Below are 23250 nucleotides of genomic sequence, written 5' to 3' on the forward strand. Positions count from 1 at the left end.
TGATGTTGACATGAGCACTGCGCTTGTGAAAAATAACCCATTCCATAACCCTTCTGTAATTTATTAAGACCTGATGTACAGTTCTATATCTGAAATAATAATCACAGTAACTATTCAGAATAAACAATACAATAAAACCACAGTACATGAGTAGTCAATGTCATACCATGCGATGATCCAGGACTCCATAAGCAAGAGGTGAATGGTTGTTATCTTGACTATACAGGCTCTTGCTAACCACTTGAATATGTGCCTGCTGTCGCATCTGCTCCGCAGACTTCACCCCAAAACAAATATGGCTTCTGGATACATAAGAGCAAAGAAATAAAACAGTTCATTGGATGAGGAAACTGTATAGATCAGGCAATAAAACCTCACACAGATGCTAAATTCAGAATAGTAAAATACAAAGCCTACTCTGATCATGTAGTAAACAAAGGATTGTAAGGGGCTACTTTGGAAAGCAAATTCTTTTATACCTGTCTTGAGAGCTGTTTAGCCCAGAAACTGCCCCCCGACCACACAGAGGCTGCCACATGGAGGGACCTGTAGAGTAGTCTGCCTTTGCCCCATGCAATACCACTTCTTCATACATATTTCTACAGCTGCTGGCACTGCCTTACAGGGGGCCTACTACCTAGCTCATCATTTGCCATCAAGACCTACTAGCAGCACCACTGCATAGAACTTGAGGATAAAAAGCTTCCTACAGGCCTAATCAATATAAACACATTTACCAACCAGTGTGAGAGGCCCGGTATTATGCACCTTATGTGACTACATACACGCCAGGCCTCTAGTGTTTCTCATAGGACACAGGTAATGAAGATAAGACACTGGAAGGAGAAACTTGGCGGCGATGGAGAAAAGACACGGGGGGACACAGGTGGATTGCGCAAGCGGACAAGTGAGTGTAAGTTTTGTTACCAACACTCTGGATGTCAGTTGTCTGAAAATGGAACAACGCTACCGCCAGGCTCCCAACCTGCCCTCGATCGAGCAACTTCTTGTGTCCAGTGACACAATCAGACATTGTTTACAGCATTGATTTCTAGCAAATTCGATCAGAATCTGCCGGATATCAATGGGAAGAAAAAAAAAAAAAAGTGTGTGCGCCCATCCACCTGTTCTTCCTATCCCTTCTGCTGCCTACCCTGACCCCTGCTAGGATTCCAAGCTCTACTTGTCTGCCGCTTGTTCTCATTAATCTAGAATTATTGTCTTCTGCCTACAAAGGCCTTGTTCACATTATAAAATCACTAGAACTATCGCAAGCCCTGATTGATTTATTGAGCTATTTTGAAAGTGCTGGGCATACACGGCGTCAAGGGGAGGATTATCAATCGAGCCTGATGGGTCGATTGAAAATATCTGACGTGTCCCATCACCGCGGGGGATCGATTCCGCGCTCGATCCCCGCAGGCAGACAATAGCGGCGAATCGAGCGGGTGATAAGAATATATATAATTTTTATTTTATTTAAGTATCTATATAGCGCCAACATATTACGCAGCACTGTACAGCTTTATGTCCTAGACTATGATACATGCACTATATCGTGTAGTGCATGTATCATAGTCTAGGACAATTTTTAGGGGTAAGCCAATTAACTGATCTGTATGTTTTTGGGATGTGAGAGGAAACTGGAGTGCCCGGAGGAAACCGGAGTGTCCGGAGGAAACCCACACAGACACGGGGAGAACATACAAACTCCTTGCAGATGTTGACCTTGCTGGGATTCAAACTAGGGACCCAGCTAACCACTACGCCACTGTGCTGCCCATACAAATGTATAAATACAAAATATTATTTATTATGAAACAGCCAAAATATGGTGTTGGCTTACAGCTTTATGTAGGCATATAGAACTCAGTTTAATTAAATCTGCTACATGATTGCACGTATTTTCTGGTCATATCTGCTACATGATTGCACGTATTTTCTGGTCATATCTGCTACATGATTGCACGTATTTTCTGGTCAAATCCGCCACATGATTGCACGTATTTTCTAGTGAAATCCGCCGACATGATTGAACGCATTTTCTGGTCTAATCTGCCACATGATTGAATGTGTTTTCTCGTCATATCTGCCGACATGATTGAACGTGTTTTCTGGGCAAATCTGCTCACATTACGTGTATTTTCTTGAGAAAACCTGCACAATTATGTGAATTTTCTGGGGAAAGGGTCACCAAAACTTGGGCCCACTGTCTTTGCGTTGCACTTTTAAAGGGAACCGGAATTGAGAATAATATTGAGGCTGCCATATTTATCTCTTTTTAAGCAATACCAGTTGCCTGGCTGCTGTGCTGGTCCTTTACCTCTAATTCTTTCAACCATAGACCCTGAACAACCATGCAGCTGGTCAGGGGTTTCTGACAATATTGTCAGAACTGACAAGATTAGCTGCATGTTTGTTTCTGGTGTAATTCAGTTCACTACTACAGCCAAATAGATCAGTAGGGCTGCCAGGCAACTAGTATTGTTTAAAATAAAATAAATATGGCAGCCCCCATATCACTCTCACCCCCGGTTCACTTTAAATTACAGTTAGCTCCGCCCTCATCCGGTCATGGCCACGCCCATTTTTTGCTACGGTGTGCCGCAACTTAAAGCCACACCCTTTTTTTTTTGCTACCCCAGAAATTGGTCCAGCACCTGCATAGCACCCCCCCCCCCAAAAAAATCCTGGAGCCGCCACTGAGCTGCAGGTAGTGCATCCACCCCCTGTCAACTTCTCATGTCCACCTGTTAGGTGTTTCCAAGCTCTCAGCATAGGCAATTGTATAACATCCATCCCATGAATAAAAGCCTGTCAGCATCTGCAGAGCCTCGTAACATATGTATGATGCATGTCGCCTCAGGTGACACTGCAGGGCTGACATTGTACAGATGTCTCACTAGCCTGCAGGCTAGGGACATATTTTACTGCTATCTGGGGGAATGTATGGCCAACGAAGCGGAGCACAAGTAAGGCCTCGTTCACACTATACGTGCTGCCGTGCTCATTTCGGCAGCATGTATAGTATGTGATCAGCAAGAACATCAGAAGTGCATAGACAGCACTTCTGACGTTCAGACTATGCATGCTGTGCAGCAGTGCGATGCGCTATCGCACTGCTGAATGCATTTTTGGCAAAGCACATTTCTGATCCCATTCACTGCAATGAATAGGATCAGCAGCGCAACACACAGCAAAGCGAATGGCTTGCGATCGCGTGTGCTTGCGTTGCCTAATGTGAGCCCTAAATTCACAGGGCAGGGCAGATGAAACTCTCAGCCATCGCTCAGTCAAATCAATCTGCCACCCAGATTGCTGTCCAAGTGGCCAAGGACTGCAGTAAACACACTGGATTTTTGGCAGATGTGTTTGTTACAGGCTACTTTACCATGTGTATAGGATTTTGGACATGATGAGGTGTTTTTTTTTTTTTGCTGCTGTGTAACTGCCCTGTAAAACTAGAAGCAGGGATGCAGAAGATGCAGAGTCCTGCAGAACCTTATGGGTGGGGGTGTGTCAAACAGTCTGATCAGCTCAAATGCAGGAAGCTACTTGGTGATCTGGTCTGAAAAGGACATATATAATTATAACAAGGTACCATACATTCTGCAAAATGCGAAGATGGGGCTAAATTGGAAATCATGAAAGACACAATCAATGTCTTACAGCTTTTACTTAATTTTCTGTCCCTGAGCCATAACAAGATTTTAAATTGTAAATAAAAGAGAAATCCCACAGCTGACACTTGTCACTGGGAAATTCAATGCCAACTCCAGTTCCATTGCCATTTATAACATTCCTTAGCTCAGTATGCTAGATGTCACACGATAGATATTATCAAGGGCACAATGAAGAGTAAAAGTTAAAGCTTAGTAAACGTTCCAATAATTTCCCACACTATCAAAAAAACTTTGTATGGAATGGATGATGTCACACAGTGCACAGAGCTGCTAGTGCTGCAATGCAAAGCAGAGTCTCTCCACGAAGGGAGGAGAGCCCACATCACTCACATCTTCTTTGCCACATCGGTTTCTCGGAACTGCTCCTTCATGATGAGCGGCAGTCACGTCTCCCGTTCCCAAAAGCAACAACACGTGCGTTTCCCTACTTCTTCCACTTCATAACAGGAGAGCAATTTCACACGCTGCACAAACCACTTCCAGGAGACCTTTTACCTCCACCACAGAGCAGCTAGTGTACAGATAAACCGTGAGCACATAGAGCCTGCTCTACAGCGCCACCATGCGGAAGATATCATTTTATATACAAATTCATTCATTCATTCATTCATTCATTGGAAGGACAACTGTAGTGAGAGGTATATGGAGGCTGCCATATTTATTTCCTTTTAAGCAATTCTAGTTGCCTGGCTGTCCTGCTGATTCTCTAATCCTTTTAGCCATAGCCCCTGAACAAGCATGCAGCAGATCAGATGATTTAGACATTATTGTCAGATCTAACAAGATTAGCTGCATGCTTGTTTGTGGGCCAAATAGATCAGCAGGTCGATCAGGCAACTAATATTGTTTAATGGAAAATAAATATGGCAGCCTCCATATACCTTTAACTACAGTTGTCCTTTAATGTTTACTCCTAATTTTTTCGTTTTTTCGTTTTCATAATTACCACAATATATATATATATATATAGGGACTTCCAGTATGAAATCATTTGTAATTCCATTGTTTTATGTATATAATTAAATTAAATCAAATCAAATATAGCTTTATTGGCATTACCAAGATACATACAAGCATTCTCAAACCAAGGGAAATGGGGGACATAAAAGGGGGTGCGTCCTGGGGGTTGGGGGTGGGATAGATGTATAGTGGATTTGTGGACACTTTTTAGTTTTACTGTTCATTTATGATATTGATGATGATTATTATTAGCAACTTTTTTTTAGACTGATAACTTTTTTATGTGCAATTGAAACTAACATCCCACAGTGTTTCCAACAGAAACTGGCTAGTACAGTTTGCTACCAATATATTCATTTGAGTCACAACATCTTGTGACTGATGTATACAACGCCTGCAACAAAGCGGGATTTTCTGGACAGACTCGCTTCCTAATGGTGCCCATTAACGTTAAAATTAACAAACGATCCGATAATTGTGATTGTAAGGAAACGATCGATCGAGCTCATAATGCTGGGGATACACGGTACATTTTTTTTTATCAATCGAGACGCTGATGGCTCAATTGATAATTTCCGACGTGTCCGAAACCCCGCCGGATCTATTCCACGCTTGATACCGGCGGGCAGGACAATAGAAGAAACGAGCGCAAGATAAGAAGCCGCCCGCAGGGATGAGCAGGAATCGATCCGGGCGCCCGCGGGGACGCGCCGGAATCTATCGAGCAGCTCGATACACGGTACAAAACGTACCGTGTATCCCCAGCATAAAGTGGATAAAGAATATAACCAATTCGATCATTTCAATTGAAATAAATCCCCAAAACTGTCGATTGGAACCATCAACACTATCCAATCTGATTGATAGACAGATCGATAGGTAAATTGTATCATCCATAGGCACAATTTGAGTTTATTGTGACTTTTGCACATTCATAGCTGGCTGTAGATTATTAATAATATTACCATGTGAAATGGAGAAATAATGAATAACAAACTAACATGAAACTGTGATAGAACTTGAGCAGCACTAATCTTTTCTATCATTTTTTGTTTGTCTCTCTATTCTGCAGTGCACAGATCTTCAGCACACAGGAAGCGCTAGAGGCTTCAAGAAAAGGAGGAGACTTCACTGAGATTGATGGGGCTCTCCGCCAATGGCTTTAGCGTATGTCAGAGAGCGCTTACACGCCTTGTTCCTCTTCCTCCTGCAATATGATTGGCTGAGAATAGCTCGGTCTTTCTTTCCTTCGCCCCTGAGAGAGACGGTGGCAAGATGGTGAGTGTTGCCTTGTATGCAGTACAATCCGCAGTGTATCCCGGCCATCCCGCCGCACACGCTCCCGGGCTCTCTGCTTTCCCTTCAGCTGAATCTTGTGTTGTTGCTGGCGGAGAATATGCAGTCGATGCGTTGTTACATTTGAGATTGGACTAAAACTCCGCAGTTGGCGGCCTAGTTAGTCTATGGAAGACTCTGCTGCTCCATAGCAGTGTCATTTATCCCTTGGGTTGCCAGTCATTTGTGTAAAAGCCGTACCTGCCTTATATCTGCTGGCCACCGGGGCGTATTTATCAAACCCTCAAAAGGAAAGTTAACGCAAAGCTGTTGAATAATTAGTGGTATTTGTTCTGAGATGTGATATGGGCATGTTTAGGTTTTGCTTCCATGTATAGTACTTGCTAAGACTATAGGGGCTATCTTATACAGGGTTATAGACCTTTAACTCTGGGTGCAGTGTGGTGGTCTTTTTTTTTGCGTGGTTTACTGGCAATGCACTGCTAAACATGTGTTAAGGAGAAGTGAAGCATAGCTTACATTGACGGTATGTTTCACTACCTCGCATGTGCAGCACCTTGTTTGTAAAGTACTGTTCAATTGTACTGAACAAGACAAAATGCAGTTGCATCAAAAATAAAGTGCATTTGGCTCATGCCAAAACAGAATCACACTAGTGAGAGCAGTATAAAACACAATAACATTTGTGAAGCGCTTTTCTCCCATAGCTCTCAAAGTGCTGTGTAATATGTTGGCACTTAATAAATAGAGTAAAAATGTCCTTGGCAAAATGTATGCGCTCTGAAAATCAATTCAAAACTTGTGCAGTGGGAGCAAGGTCCAGGTGGTGAAGTAAATACAAGTTTTTAATGCAAACTCTTTAGCCCTGTACACATGCTGAGGTGTCCTGTGTGATATCACACCCGCATCCCTTCGTTGGGCCCTTCCCCTGCATAGCAACAGAAATCATTGCTGGCCTGAAGGCTAGCGACATGTCTGTGTAGTGTTGACCCTGCAATACCGTATGAGATATCGGTTGCTGATACCCACCGGGTGACATTTCTTGTACGTTTTTTTATGAGGCTTACACTGTGAAAGTGGATCTGAACTCATGCACAGGGCAGGAGGAAAACATGGAAAAATGCACCCGGTATGTATTTAGAAAGATTAGCCTTTCTAATTCCCCCTCATCAGTGACTAACCACCACTGTAATTTGATCTTTTCAGCTGTCAGCTCAGGAATCTCCTCTGCCATTAGCAGAGCTGCTAATTTGTAAACACTGGATCTTAATCTGCTTCCATGAAAGCAGGAAGTACACATTGCAGGACTTGTATCAGCTGTAACACATGTTTTTCTTTAAATGTTTTTATGCTGTTGCATATCTTTTTGAGCATAGAAGTTGTTCTGAGTTCAGGTCTGCTTTAAAATAATAAAAATAGTAAATCTGTAAGTGGCCATTGACTGCCAATTGCAAGCCAGTTTAATTCTGGTCAGTCTTTTATTGGACAGTTCACCATAAACCTAGACTGTTGTATCTGTAGACTGTCTACCAATGTCAAGCCATCTGAAAAAACAACAAACCTCTAGCCAGTTATTTTGTTTAGACATTAGTAGTTAATCAATGATTCAACAATGAATGTGCACAAAATATATACAGGTAGTCCCCGACTTATGATCGACTCGCCGATACAAATGGTATGGATTCAGTGTTTCCATGGGAACAAGCCCCAAAAAATTTCAAATTGGACTTGTAGTTTTTATGAAAATCGATTAAAAAAAAAAAAAAAAAATTCTTAGAAAAAAATGGCTTTTAAACTTGTGTAAGCAGGCACAGAGGGCAGAGGTGACACAGAGGGACACTGGTGGCAAAGGGGGGCACAGAGATGGTACATTGTTCCGACTTAAGTACAGATTCAGGTTAAGAACGAACCTACAGTCCCTATCTTGTTCTTTAACCGGGGACTACCTGTATTTAAGTGTTGGCTGGGTTATCTCATGACCTTATTTCCTACCTAGCCTGCTTGGTTGAGGTCCTCCTTATGAGGTTATGATGGTGGGCTGTAGGTCACTCAGCTCAACTAGTTTATACTCTAACCTAAAAACCATATCATGCTCAGAGCTTGCAATACTTATTGGAATACTGTAATAACTTTTAGAAATTTCAATGTTTTCTGAAAACTTTCAGAAGTCAATTGACAGTTTTATCGTACTTTGGGGGAAAATTACTGCAATAAAGTCCGGTTTACATTGAATGTGCTGTTTCATCGTGTGCTTTGCTGCCCATTCAACGTTATGACAGCACATCCAGTGCAAGCATTTTTAGTGCACAGTAGATGCATAGCTATTATTATTATTATTATTTATTGTATTTATAAAGCGCCAACATATTACGCAGCGCTGGACAATAAATATATACAATGATACAAGGATGACATACATAGGGTTATACACATAGAACAAAGTTATACATACAAATTGTACAAAATACATGATCATGCAATATGGGCTGGTTAGGTAGGCCCAGTAATACAAGTACAGGCTGTCATAGGACAGGAGCACATGATCCTGTAGATTACACTAGGGAGTGGAGGACCCTGCCAGAGGCTTACAATCTAAAGGGAGGGGTGGAAACACTAGGGGGGGCTGTTAAATATTCCTTAGAGAGTTACTGTGTGGTAGGAGGTGGGTAGGCCATCATAAAGAGGTGGGTTTTGAGGGCTTGCTTGAATGTGTTGAAAGAGGGAGCAAGTCTGATGGGTGGTGGAAGGGCATTCCAGAGGGTGGGGGCAGCTCTTGAGAAATCCTGCAGGCGGGCATGGGAGTGTGAAATGCGCGGGGTGGTGAGGCGAAGGTCGTTGGAGGAACGGAGGGGGCGACCTGGTGTATACTTGTGAACAAGCTGCGAGATGTAGGTAGGGCATGTTTTGTGCACAGATTTATACGCCAGGCATAGAATCTTGAAACTTATCCTGAGACGGATAGGGAGCCAGTGCAGGGATTCACAAAGGGGAGATGTGGATGCAGAGCGGTGCGAAGAATGGATGAGTCTTGCAGCCGCGTTCATCACTGATTGAAGGGGGGCAGTGCGTTTCAGGGGGAGGCCAGAAAGGAGTGAGTTACAGTAATCAAGGCGGGAGATGATGAGGGCATGGATGAGCAGTTTGGTCGTGTCCGGGGTTAAGAATGGGCGGATCTTGGAGATATTACGGAGGTGGAAATTGCAGGCTCTTGTGATGTTTTGGATGTGTGGGATGAAGGAGAGGTCAGAGTCCAAGGTGACACCCAGGCAGCGGGCCTGGGAGGTAGGGAGAATGGTTGTGTTGTCGATTGTGAGGTGGAAACCTGGGATGGGTGCAGCAGCATGGGGTGGAAGGATCAGGAGTTCAGTTTTGTCTAGGTTAAGCTTTAGGAACCTAGCTGACATCCAGGAGGAAATTGCTGAGAGACACGAGGAGACCTTGTTTATGGTGGTGGCTGAGAGATCGGGGGTATGGAGGTAAATCTGAGTGTCATCTGCATAAAGGTGGTAATTGAAGCCCAGGGAGGAGATAAGCTTGCCAATTGAGGAAGTGTATATGGAGAAAAGAAGGGGGCCTAGAACAGAGCCCTGGGGGACCCCAACTGAAAGGGGGGCAGGAGTTGAGGAGGAGCCATTGAAGGAAGTGGTGAAGGAGCGATTGATAAAGGCATGGAATCTGCGAGGCAAAAGATATGGTGACGCAGCATGTGTGGTGTAAACCTAGCTTTACATTTCTATGGCCTCTGTTTATGTAATTTACTGTTATTTAGTATTAAACTGACGTCTTCTGTACTTTCCGATTTTGGTCCTTCATTTTGTAACCCGGTTTCTTTTACAGAACGACAGCATCACAGTCAGAACGAGAAAATTCATGACCAATAGATTGCTTCAAAGGAAGCAAATGGTATGTAGCTGAAAAATTATTTTGTACACTTGTTGGTATTAGTTAAATTAAATTTGTCATATTTAAATACCAATGGCTTCATAATATTGTTACAGAACGGCAATGCCTTGTTAAAGATGGCTTTGCAGTTTTCCTAGCTTGAAAGTGAAGCTATAATATATTGGAAATCACACTTGCTTATTAGGTAAAGCTTAAAGGGCAGGTTCAAGCAAAATAAAAAAAATGAGTTTCACTTACCTGGGGCTTCTACCAGCCCCATGCAGCCTTCCTGTGCCCTCGTAGTCACTCACTGCTGCTCCAGTCCCCCGCTGGCAGCTTGCCGACCTCGGAGGTCGGCGGGCCACATTGCATACATTTTTACGCATTCCAGCTAGTGCAGGAACATTAACACATACATTTTTACGCATTACTGGTTCAATGCGTAAATTTTTACGCATTGAACCAGTAATGCGTAAAAATGTATGTGTTAATGTTCCTGCACTAGCGGGAATGCGTAAAAATGTACGCAATGCGCGGCTCGCCGACCTCCGAGGTCGGCAAGCTGCCAGCAGGGGACTGGAGCAGCAGTGAGTGACTACGAGGGCACAGGATGGCTGCATGGGGCTGGTAGGAGCCCCAGGTAAGTGAAACTCATTTTTTATTTTGCTTGGACCTTCCCTTTAAAGAAACCCAATTGTCTCTAAAATAATCCCTGGCATGGCTCTTTTCACAGTGCTTCAGTTGCAATGCAAAATATTTCTACATGTCAACTCGCTGCCCATACAGTACTATGAGCCTGTTCATGTCTGTGTTGTAACTGATTGCATTATTCTAACTTCCTGAATGCAGGCTTTGAAGTAACTTCTATGTCCAACCTCCATTGCAGTTAAAACACTATAACATGCAATCTCAACGCGCACACTGTGTACACAGCCTAATGCCCAAAATCATTACTTGGTTGTTTTTGTGTGTGTGGGGGGGGGGGGGGGAGGTTTGGGTTGTTAGACATTTTTTTTTTCTCCATGGTAATGGACTGACCCAGGCATGGACAAACTCGGCCCTCCAGCTGTTACGGAACTACAAGTCCCACAATGCATTTGCCTTTGAGTCATGACTGTGGCTGTCAGACTCCGGCAATGTAGTTCCTTAACAGCTGGAGGGCCAGGTTTGCCCATGCCTGGACTAACCTCTTCCTCCATCTAGGATGTGTTATGCTTATGTCTATGCTTCCTCACTGTCAATCCATAGGTTTACACATTATAAAATACATCTGTATCCTGCTATGATCAGACCTTACGATTTATGCCCAGGCTTATTTCACTTATTGAACTTTCAGGGTTATTACATTGTTATGCCAAAAAAGTATGTTTCATTAAAAAAAATCTGTATTTATACATGCATACTTGAATTGGTGGGGTAAGTGTGTGAGACAAATTAACTCTGTCCTGGTAGTGTGCAATGCATTTTCTGGTTGCTAATTCAGTGTTCTGTTTGAATATTTTGCAGGTCATCGATGTTCTTCACCCTGGAAAAGCCACTGTCCCCAAGACTGAAATCAGGGAGAAGCTGGCTAAAATGTACAAAACTACCCCAGATGTAATCTTTGTATTTGGCTTTAGGACGCACTTTGGAGGCGGTAAAACAACCGGGTTTGGCATGATCTATGATTCCCTCGACTATGCAAAGAAAAACGAGCCCAAACACAGACTTGCCAGGGTAACTATATTTTTGACTAACTTAAATTTTGTTTTGGGTTTGCTAGTCTTAAGAGTACTCTAACGCTGGGAATACACAATGAGATTTTTCAGCAGATTTACTGTCCGATTTTCCAATCCTTTTTCATTCACTTCTATGAGAAATCGATCTGCAAAAAATCTCATGGTGTATTCCCAGCATTATAGTGCAGATGAGAGCAGGGCTACTTGCTTTAAAACTAAGAGTGGAGAGGAGAGTGCTAAGTCCCATCTGCAGAGGTATCAGAGCCACTTGCATTAGTGGCATTCTTGGATATGCTGCATTTTGAAGAGGCTTCCCAGCATAATATTGTTACAAAAAATTGGTGCTTAAACCAAGTAAAAACAAGTGTGGGTGATGTGTCAGGCATATATAATGGCTAAGAAGAGTTCTATAGTGTCACATGTAAAGCAGTGGCTGGATAATGTTATTGCTAAGGGCTCTGCCTCTGACAAAGGAGGCCAGGGTTCGAATCTTAGCTCTTCCTGTTAAGTAAGCTTGCACATATTCAGTAACAAGCTTGGGCTAGACTCCCTAACACTGCCTGAGCACGCCCTAATGGCTGCAGCTCTGGCGCTTTGAGTCCTCCAGGAGAAAAGTGCAATATAAATGTTCTGGCCCATATGCTATTAACTTTTTCTCTTATGTTTTCACGTAGGTAATATTTTCACACCTTGTCAATAAAATGCCAGTTAAACCACCAGCAAGCAAGGCATACTCAAAATAATTTTGATATCACTTTTTTCTCCTACTTTTTGGTAGTATATTTGGAAGTATATTTGTAGATTAGTGGTGTTTCTGACTCCCAATGCCCATGTGTTTATTCCTCCTCCCTTCCCCATGAACACTGACATTTTGCTGTACTGTAGCTTAGTAAATCAGATAATCGTTAAAACTGGGGACCACCATCTGATGTCTGTGTGCAGTTTTATGATAAACATTTAACCATTCTATAATTTATTGTAGCATGGCTTATATGAGAAGAAAAAGACTTCCAGAAAGCAGCGCAAAGAAAGGAAAAACAGAATGAAGAAAGTCAGGGGTACAGCCAAAGCGAACGTGGGGGCTGGTAAAAAGGTAAGAGCCTGAGACACCTGTGGAATGTCCACTTAGATGTTGCAAGTTACTCATCAATAATTGTGTGTCTCTCTCATTCTCACTCTTACAATATTTGGAGTACAGAAGGTAAAACCAATTTCATAGAGAAACCTGATGTAGGTAGCATGATAGAAACAATAAATGTTTGAAGAGACATAATTTGGCTGTCAAGAGATTCCAGGAAGTACTTACTGTTTTGTTAAAGTGTATCATAAAGGACTGATTATCGCTGTCCTGAAAGAGGACAGAACTGGACTGTTCCCTGCCCAACCCTGGAAGTACACAACAGGCACGGACACCTGTTGTGTGGATGGAACTACTATTGTATAGGTCTTGTCAGGTAGAAGAGCTGGACAGTGAACCATAAAGTCATGCAATGCACTTTCCTGATAATCTCATGACCACGTGCCATTCAGTCTTCTGATTTGCACAATTCTGGGTTCAGCTATTTTTTGATACACTTAAGCTAATTAAAGCAGACATACCATGCATAACAGAGCGTTGAAGTTGAACTGTCCACCTTCTCTGCGGCATAGTTCTGACAGCGCCATGTTAAAGGCAACCTGAAGTGAGAGGTATATGGAGATTGCTATATTTCCTCTTAAATGATACTAGTCTGCAGTACTATCTAAATCGCACACCTGAAACAAGCATGGAGCTAATCTTGTAAGACTTTTGTCAGAAACATCCAATTTGCATGCCTTTCAGGGTCCATCGCTAAAAGTATTAGAGGCAGATGATCAGCAGGGCCGCCAGGCAAATGGTATTGGTTGAAAGCAAATATGGCAGACTTTATATCCTCCTCCCTTCAGGCACCCTTTTTAGGGAAATCTTTTTGTAATCTGTATGAAGGCACGGATTATGTGTCTGCAGCTGCACTTCATTCACCAGCACTGTAAGGGCCCTTTCACATGGGCAGTTGATCTGTGTGCTCACTAAGCAGTTACCAGGCAGCAGCAAGCAGTTGAGAGGTCGACTGGCATTTCACTGCCTATCAACTGCCCATGTGAAAGGGCCCTAATGGTACCCAAACGTGGTATAATTTATTTCATTCAATCTTACCATTTCTGTGTAATATAAGGGAACTGCCTAAATTATCCTTTGCGTATATTCACTTAATTTACCCTTGTACTACCTAGAAATGGTAAGATTGGATGAAAAAAAATTGTAGGGCACCATAACAGAGGCACCAACAGCAGTGATTGCTGCCTTCTCCCTAAACTCAGTGGTACCCTGACTGTTGCAGTTGGGTCACATGATCTTCTGGCCTAGTATAAGAGTATGTAGGAGGATGTGATTCAAAAGTATGGTCTAGATTTAGGCTGCTTTCACAGTAAGACGTTACAGGCGCACGTTAGTGCAGCCTAACTCACAGCAATGAAAACTAAATGGGCTGTTCACAGTGCCCATCTTGCGTTACATTGTAACGCTGGACGTCAACTTAAAGTGCTGCATGCTGTTATGTTAGACTGTTTGCACATGCTCAGTAATGTTGGAGGAGGAGTTCTCCCCTCCTCCGCGGCCAGCCACATGGCTAATATTCACTGCACTGTGACGTGCAGTGTTTACTTTCCAGGAGCGGCCGCTCTGTGCGGCTATTGGCTGGCGGGACCACGTGATGCGGATCACGTGGTCTCCGCATCCCAGAGCACAAAAAAGGTGCACCAAGAGCTGCATAACGCAGCTCTAGGTAGCGTCCTGCTCCAACACCACCAGGCGTTGCATTAGGGGCATGTTATGCGACCTATAATGTCCCCTAAAACGTCCTGGTGGGAAAGCAGCCTTAGGCTAGTTAGCACTAAAGTTTTTCAGCTATATTCAAGATATTCAAGATTACCTGGTTTCTTGTCATCTAGGTTGTAAACCCTAAAATTCACTTGCTAATAGATCATTGGAGCTTGGCTGTATGTGGATCGAGTACATTTTGAGAAAAATAATCAAGCTTTTAAAAAGTGTAGCGTTTTGGGCATTTTACACTTATTCAAGTTCATTTCATTATTTTTTTTTTTTTTTTTTTTTCCGTAAACCTAGTATAGTAGTATATGAAAGTTCATGACAGCGGAACTGGTCCATTTGTTGTCATTGTAAGCTTGACTTGCATTCGCCCTTGCCAGCGTTTACTGAAGTGTTTAATAATTATGTGGAGAGGAAGGAAATTTACTGATGTTGGAGTTCAATTGTGACACAGGCTACAAAATACAGTTTGCAAGACCTTCCGTTAATGGTGGCCTTTGCTTTCATGACAGGTCTGCTTTAATAGTTTAATAACCGATCATTAGACTTTTTAGTGTCTAACTATGATGCATGAAAATGGATGCCAATAATCCAGGTGTAATAGATGGACTGTTTTTTATTGATGGTCTCTGCTTTTCTATTTCACACTTTCATGGACTCTCTCTCTTCAGAAATGAAGTAATCAGGTATAGTGGCTGCATGAGTGTGTATCCAAACCTTACATGCATTACACAGTCCCCATTAGTTTTGCATGTGTGCTAGGTTATAAAATTGGTCAGTGATTGGCCAATCAAAATTGGATGTGTACCAGGCTTTAGAATTTGGTATAGAGGTGCTTTTGTTTTTAATTAAATGTGTTCCTTTAAAAAAACCTGTACTTTAAAGAGGAGGTGTCCATCTGAGTTCTCAGTAAGCATAATGGCCATTTTATTTTCTTCACTTGAAATTAGGCTTGTCCTCCTGTGGCGTAGCTGCCCATTCCTAATGAGTGAGATTAAGGTCTTCTGTAGTAGATTGACTGTATGGCCTACTGTAGACTGTTTAAGGGCTGGAACCCACAGGAGCGCTTTTGGCAGCACTGCGATACGCTAGCAGTTTGCCAAAACGCTGGGCTAATGTTAATGGATGGGGCAACTTCCACAGGAGCGTTTGCGTTTCCCAGAAACGCCAACGCAGGACCTGCAGCATTTTGGGAGCGTTAGCGCTTCAATGTAAAGTATTGAAACGCTAGCAGAAACGCTCAGCAAAACCTAAACTGAGCGGTTTTGCTAGCGTTTTGCGGTTCAGCACACTGTAACAAAATTAAAAATAATTCACAGGACCAATGAGGATAAAAGCGCAAAACGCTACGCGCCCGCTGGGCAAAAAAATACAATGTTGCAAAACACGACCAAAAACGCGCATGAATCTGCTTGCAAAACGCTCAGACAAAACGCTGGCGGTTGCGTTTTGCGTTTGCTGATTTCAGTGGGTTCCAGGTCTCAGAGGTGATGTTGTCTCAAAGAACCAGGCCACATCACCTCCATCAAGAGTTTGAGAATAGCAGGTGAGCTGTGGCAATTATGCTTGAGGAGGACTCATGGGAACAGATAACCATACTCTTAGATTCTAGTTATACTTTCAGTAGTCAACCTGACGATTCCCACTCTGTTAACATTTCCATTCACGTTTATATACCTTATGATGCATGCACATCAGTTTTGCTGCTATTGCTGGTCAATTAGATGCAAATAGTTCTGAGCTGATGCAGGTTTATGGAAAATGTACGCAGTTTAAAAAAAAAATGGAACAATCCAAACCTCACCAAGGTGGAATTCGACTGGTCTATTTTCAAGTTCTGTAACTTTGCATACAGAATTTCCATAATTGTGCATTTCCTTGGAATTATTTGCATTTCATTGACCATTGCTAGCAGCAACCCCGCTAGAGTTGCATCTCAATAGTCTGTGCCAGCAGATTTTTCAAATGAGTTTGATTTTTATAACACCACAGAACCCCTTTAAGTTAAACTTGTAGGTAAAGCCAAAAGGTAAATCAAACAAGCGGACACTTAACCTGGGGCTTCTATCGGCCCCCTGCAGCTGTAATGTTCCACGCCGTCCTCGATCACCCGTTCCCCGTCGCCGATCCAGGTTTAATATGTTTAAACCGACAGACAATACTCGCAGCCGCAGTGTAATCACTTGCGTGATTACACGGGGACCAGCGGCGGGGAACGGAGTATTGGAGGACGACGGTGTGGGACATTACCGCTGTAGGGGGCTAATAGAAGCCCCAGGTTAAGTGTCAGCTTGTTGGGTTTTTAATACCACAGAACCTCTTTAACCTCCCTGGCGGTTTATTTATTTTGCCAGGGAGGCTGCAATGTGTTTTTGTTTTAATAAAAAAAAAAATATTTCATGCAGCCAACTAAAAGTTGGCTGCATGAAAGCCCACTAGAGGGCGCTCCTGATCCGTACTTTCGATCGCCTCCGGCAATCGAAAGTAACAAGATAGGCCGCTCATTGCGACCTATCTTGTTTCGCTTTCCTCGTCGCCATGGCGACGTGCGGAGTGACGTCATGGACGTCAGTCGACGTCCTGACGTCAGAGCCGCCCGATCCAGCCCCTAGCGCCGGCCGGAACTGTTTGTTCCGGCTGCGCTGGGCTCGGGCGGCTGGGGGAGACACTCTTTCGCCGCTGCACGGCGGCGATCGGGCAGCACACGCGGCTGGCAAAGTGCCAGCTGCGTGTGCTGCTTTTTCAGAACTGAAATCGGCCCAGCAGGGCCTGAGCGGCGACCTCCGGCGGCATACCTCGAGCTCAGCTCGGGATTACCGCCAAGGAGGTTAAAGGACCGATGCGAGGAGTTTAGATTTAATTAAAAAAAAATTACTTGCCTGGAGCTTCCTCCAGCCTCTGGCAGCTATGTCACTCGCTGCAGCTCTGGTTACAGAAGCTAATTGGCATGTACTGCGTGAGCGCCGCTCGCAATCGCGCTCACGTGGTCTGGAGTGTTCTGTGGAGAACTACTGCACCTGCGCAGAACACTCCAGACCACGTCAGCAAAATCGGCGCTGTAGACGCCTACCTAGTAAGTTAAGCATCTGCAATGGAGGTGACCCCAGGCCACCGGCTGGGTGCCTGGGTGCAGAGCTGCGGCGAGAGTACAGGATGACTGCTAGGAGCTGGAGGAAGCCTTGTTACACCAGCTACCTGAACAGGAGTCAAACAAATGCACATGCCTGGCCCCGTCTGTGTGCCCATCTCACACTCTCCTCTGTTGCCAGAATGGTCTGCACATGTGCAGTTCTTGAAACAATGGAAAGGAAAAGGCGGTCAGGTCAGTTATAGTTAGGCTGCATTTCCACTTGTGCGGTGCGAATTGCCACGGTAAAAATTTGCATGCGGATGCGTAATTCGCATTCGGGACAATTTGCGTGCGAATTCGCATGGATGACTATGCGAATTTAACCATGGCAGCCATACAGTACGCTTCTGTACAGTGTTAACGAGCCGCACGATAGATTTCGGCGCGGGCGCCCGGATTGATTCCCGCTCGTCCCCGCAAGCACTTGTCATTTCATTTTATTCTATTCTGCCCGCTGTATCGAGCGCGGAATCGATCCGGCGGGGTATCGGATGCATAGGATATCAATCGAGCCGTCAGCGGCTCGATACACGGTACAGAAAAGTACTGTGTATTCCCAGCATTAGGCACTGTACATACCCATGTCTATCTCATCATGTCACTTCGGATATCCTTTAAAGAGAAGCAAATGTCTGCTTACATATCCCACTCCCCTCAGGTTTCCTTTAAAACAAGGTTCCTCTAGTGTTGTTTGTTTTTTTTCTTCCCTTGAGGATACTGGCAAATTTTAGCGCTCAAGTTAAGGTTTTGCTGTAACATAAATGTACTATCGCTACTGACTTTACCTTTTATCCTATGGTTGTCCTCCTCCAGGCATTAACTTGCATTATATATAAAAGCCCTAATCATGATGCTTGTGTGGTACTAAATGCCAAGGTTATAACAGGCTTTTTTTTTTTTTTTGCCACAGATGCTTGTAATTATTTACTAACTACAGTTCCGCTGTTGCATGACTGCATATAATATGTTTAATGCTCTTGTTAATGTGGTCAACTTGCAATTAATTTAGGAATTAGATGTCTGCTAATTATGGAAAGGTAATTAGTGCTGGAATTTGGGTTTCTGTAATTTGTCAGCATTCAGTTTGTAGTTACTCTAACTAGGTTCAGATATATGTGCATTGTTGCACAAAAGGATGCTTTATGCTGGGTACACACGATACGTGTTCCGCTTTTTTTTTTTTTTTCCCCATCCGATTTTGTTTTTTTTGTTTGTTTATTTTTTTGCTCAATTCTGCACTCTATTCTTTTATCTTCCGCTCGGTTTTCTTCTTTTTTTACATTCACTTCTATGAGAAATCGAGTGCAGAATCGATCGGAAGGAATATCGGACATGTTGGGAATTATCTATCGAATCCTGTATCGAGCGGTAAAATGCATCACATGTACCCAGCATAATGGCCCATACTCACGGGCAGCAAAAGTTGCCTGTCGCCAGCACACGTGGGCGACAGGCCCTCGCCAGGTCCCTGCGCGTACACACGCGGAAGAGGGACCAGCGGCGCGACGGAAGCTGTCGCCGACGTTCCTCCCCCCGCCGGAAGCTCCGCATTCTCAACGGAGGTTGCTGTCGCTAGTCCGCGTACTCACGCGGACTAGCGACAGTTGCGGCGGAGGTGCGGCGGCGACTGTCGCCAGGCGATTGAAACTTTCAATTGCCTGGCGTCATCAGCGGCAGGTGACAGTTCGGGGTGCGCACTCGTGCAACGGCCCATACTCACTGTCGACCTGTCGCCGCAACACGCGCGTGACGCGTGTTGCGGCGACAATTGTAGCCCGTGAGTATGGGCCATTAGTCAGGGAAGTCTCACCCGCCTCAAGCCGGTTATGATCTGTGTGTGGGTACCTAGGGTGCTCAGAGCGATCAGAGTCAGGTCTGGGCTGAGGTTGCTGCTCGTGTGCCAGGGTGCAAGAGGAGCTGTAAGACTAGAGAAGGGTAAACCAGGCGGCTGCTGGTGGAAAGCTTTTGGATCAGATGGCTGATCTACCCATATTGGGATAACCAGGTATTAAAACCCCCGTTATTAGATTGACTCACCAGAAAACTTTCAGCAAATGGTGTAATGATAAAAAGCACTAATTGTTCTTTAGAGCTAATAGCATATACTTAGTCCTCCTGTGCCATTTTTAAAGTTGGTAGCATGTACTCTACTACTCAACACAGAACATCTGCAACATGCTGAGCCTTAAAAGGATTTAAAAAAAAAAATGTAAAAAGCGGCTCTTTTCAAAGTATGTCCATTGCATCGCAGTGGACATAATTAACTCATCACAACGCGATGCAGTGATATGGGGCTATCACATAGGTTGTGGTGCGTTCCATTGGGGGTAACGCACAGCATACAGGGCATTGTGCTAATTTTTAGTGGCTGTGAATTACTTTTATTGTACTGTGTGCATCTCGGTATAGTCACAATGCGACTTCTCATCTCCATTGCGTTTCAATCTTATCATAATGCAACATGCAAAGTGTGAAAGGAGCCTAAGCAAGAGGTGTTTTTCTTGTGTGTTCACAGAACTACTTGTCTAAAAGATAATTTAGCTATCAAATACTGTACCTTGCCTGTATGTGGTATCGGCACAATCCATGTGAGTTTTGCTCTGCCCAGAGTTGCACCTAAACCTTATATCTTAAGGTGCACACTAGTTGTTGCCCAAGGAGATCTGGATTTGATCACTCGGGCGATTGGGAACTGAACACTTGACACCTCACAGGGAGGAGCAGCTTCCAGTGGGAGGGATAAGGTGAGCTAACAATGGATTTATTCAGCAGACCTCGGACACCTGTACACATGAAAGATTAATGGCAAGGTCTGGGCCTTAAGGTGCCCATACACTCGTCAGATTGGCAGCAGATAGATAAGAAATGCATCTGATGATCTATCTGATGCGTTTTTCGAACATTTTTTACCAGGATAGAATTCCAATAGATTTCAGTTTGAAATCTATTGAAATTCGATCTGATGGCATTTTTTTGCCATCAGATTTCCATTAAGGCCAATGCAAACTGATAATCAATCTCATCAGATCGACCTAAATTTTCCACCCTGCAAGTTCGATGGAAATCCATCGAAATCGGCCGTCGATCGGTCGATTGGCCAACCGATTTGCGATCGATCGGTTGGCCATAAAATCGGCTGAGTGTATGGGCTGCTTTACTGGTGGTCCCCAAAGTCTGCTGAGGTAGATGGAATGATCTGGCATGTCTGGTCTTTAACTGACAGCAGCTTGGTCCTTTGTACTCTGACTTGCCCAGCACACAGGAGCAGCTGCATTATTCACATTGCTTTCCTACCCTCTTCATAGACACAGATCGTGTTGTTTGGCTATTGCGTAGCAGTACTTATGTGCAGCATTGGGGAGTTTGACTGCAGTGGGAAACGCAAAATGTGAGCAAATTCTGTGTATCCGATCCCTATCAGATAAGTAACTAACTTCTATTGTGTTTTTGATAAGATGCTTGGGATAAACATTTCACGTGATAAATTAATTTGTGGTTCTGGCCTCCATATCCTACTTTCCGACTCTGACATTTCTACAAACATTGTTACATTATTTATTTTTTTTATCTGGTGCTTTCAAATTTATTTATTTTTTTTTGAGTAATTGCTTTATGTAGTAGTCTTGGAAAGTGTATCTATACTTCTGTTAACCTTGCCTAGTTATCTAACTGTTGTGTTTTTCTGTTGTTACAGAAGGACTAAACGATCCCTCGATGATGTGTCTGAAGATTGCTCTTTATTCCAGGATATTGTAATAAAAATTATAAAAAAAGATTGCCCTCTCTTTTGCTTTGCTACTTTGGGGGGATTCTAAAAAAAAAAATCTTGAACTGGTCCTTTGCAAAAAAAAATTACAATTCATACTCCTACCCAGTTACTATTTTGAAGCCGAAGGTAGACTCTAGAGATGTACAGATCCTTCTAAAAAAAAAATTGGCATATTGTGATAATGTTCATTATTTTCTGTAATGTACTGAAAAACATTAGACTTTTATATATTTTAGATTCATTACACACAACTGAAGTAGTTCAAGCCTTTTATTGTTTTAATATTGATGATTTTGGCATACAGCTCATGAAAACCCCAAATTCCTATCTCAAAAAATTAGCATATTTCATCCGACCAATAAAAGAAAAGGGTTTTTAAAACAAAAAAAATCAACCTTCAAATAAGTTCAGTTATGCACTCAATACTTGGTCGGGAATCTTTTTGCTGAAATGACTGCTTCAATGCGGCGTGGCATGAAGGCAATCAGCCTGTGGCACTGCTCAGGTGTTAAGGAGTCCCAGGATGCTTCGATAGCAGCCTTAAGCTCATCCAGAGTGTTGGGTCTTGCGTCTCTTAACTTTCTCTTCACAATATCCCACAGATTCTCTATGGGGTTCAGGTCAGGAGAGTTGGCAGGCCAATTGAGCACAGTAATAGCATGGTCAGTAAACCATTTACCAGTGATTTTGGCACTGTGAGCAGGTGCCAGGTCATGCTGAAAAATGAAATCTTCATCTCCATTAAGCTTTTCAGCGGATGGAAGCATGAAGTGCCCCCATCTGCTGAATGTACCTGTAGATGAATGCTGTTTGTATAAAGTTGTATAGTTAATGTGTTAGAGAGAAACCGTGACCAAGAATTGACCGTCATCCCAATCAGTAGATGATACCCCCTTTCCCATGAGAAATAATTTCCTTTTCACAAACTGATCATCAGGGAGCACTGTATGGCTGATTTTGTGGTGAAACGCCTCCCACAGTGGGACGTCGGGTCCATGGTCCCGTCCGTTTCCTGTTTGTGAACCTCATTGCATTGTGGTAAATAACAGCTGTTTTACAGCTGGGTCCAACAGCCAAAAAAAATCAAGCAGCATCTCCTTCCACTGACATTACATGCTAACAGTAAAAATGTCACCATGTTGTAAATGTCAGAATGTAAATCAGGGAGAGGAAAGATTTTACGATGGGAAAACACTGACTAAATTTATACACAATTGTTAAATTGAAGCACTTTTTTTTTTATTACATTATTTTCACTGGAGCTTATCTTTAAAGAAATTGTCAGGCAAAAAAAGTTTCACTTACCTGAGGCTTCTACCAGCCGCATGCAGCCATCCTGTGCCCTCGTAGTCGCTCACTGCTGCTCCGGTCACCCACTGCTAGCTAGTTTTGTTTTTGCCAACCCCTAGGTCGGCGGGCCGCCACACATGCATTTGCACACATTCCTGCTGGTGCATGAACATTAACACATTTTACACATTAGCGGTGCAACGTGTAAATTTGATGTGGGAGACCACAAACCTTTTCCAGGCTGTGACATGTGTTCACTTGCCCACACACGACCACATTCAGCAGTTTTGGTTATAAGAAAAGATATCTATTGGCCTACTACCATCTAATGCTGGGTACACACCATGCATTTTCCTGTTCGATCCGCGGGTCGATCGTGATCGATTCGACTATTTCCGACATGCTCGTTTCGGGCTTCGATCGTTCCTCCTGTCGATTTGCATGAACGATCGAAGCCCGAATCGAGCATGTCTGAAATAGTCGAATCGCTTCCGATCGACCCGCGGATCGAGCGGGAAAACGCATGGTGTGTACCCAGCATAACTTCTGTAGCTCTTGAGTAGGGATGGTCAATGAGGTGCAAATCCAAGTTGTTAAAGGATTAAGGTTCATACACTCCTATCAACTATCTTCCAAACTTATCTGTTAAGCCCCATTCACACACTCAACAGCAG

At 43.5% G+C, this 23250-nt stretch overlaps 2 protein-coding genes across 5 annotated transcripts in view; one reads left to right on the forward strand and one right to left on the reverse strand.

The window, feature by feature from the left end:
- The window catches only part of POLR3A (RNA polymerase III subunit A), a 109553-nt gene extending 105375 nt beyond the window's left edge, over positions 1-4178 (reverse strand). For all 3 annotated transcript variants that reach the window (XM_068255438.1, XM_068255437.1, XM_068255436.1), the window contains exons 1-2: positions 4014-4178; positions 167-302 (exon numbers count right to left, since the gene is read on the reverse strand). In XM_068255438.1, coding sequence (XP_068111539.1) covers positions 167-302; positions 4014-4054 — 177 coding nt within the window. In that variant the 5' untranslated portion in view covers positions 4055-4178. The remainder of the gene's footprint in view (positions 1-166; positions 303-4013) is intronic.
- Positions 4179-5875: 1697 nt separating this feature from the next.
- On the forward strand, positions 5876-21537 carry RPS24 (ribosomal protein S24). 2 transcript variants are annotated; one of them, XM_068255440.1, is made up of 5 exons: positions 5876-5921; positions 9777-9842; positions 11328-11537; positions 12522-12632; positions 15059-15079. In XM_068255440.1, exons 1-5 carry the CDS (start codon positions 5919-5921, stop codon positions 15062-15064), a joined length of 396 nt encoding a protein of 131 aa, XP_068111541.1. In that variant the 5' UTR covers positions 5876-5918; the 3' UTR covers positions 15065-15079. The 2 variants fall into 2 exon arrangements, with proteins under 2 accessions (XP_068111541.1, XP_068111540.1); XM_068255439.1 differs by lacking the exon at positions 15059-15079 and adding an exon at positions 21212-21537 and having other exon boundaries at positions 5877-5921.
- The last annotated feature ends 1713 nt before the right edge of the window (positions 21538-23250 follow it).

The sequence above is a fragment of the Hyperolius riggenbachi genome, chromosome 10 (genome assembly GCF_040937935.1).
Source record: "Hyperolius riggenbachi isolate aHypRig1 chromosome 10, aHypRig1.pri, whole genome shotgun sequence".
Lineage (NCBI taxonomy): Eukaryota > Metazoa > Chordata > Amphibia > Anura > Hyperoliidae > Hyperolius > Hyperolius riggenbachi.

Bases quoted from the DNA above. Each gene is read 5' to 3' on its own strand.
- RPS24 (XM_068255439.1), top strand. The intron at 9,843-11,327 runs GTATGTAGCTGA...AATATTTTGCAG, and splicing joins TGCTTCAAAGGAAGCAAATG to GTCATCGATGTTCTTCACCC. The intron at 11,538-12,521 runs GTAACTATATTT...AATTTATTGTAG, and splicing joins CCAAACACAGACTTGCCAGG to CATGGCTTATATGAGAAGAA.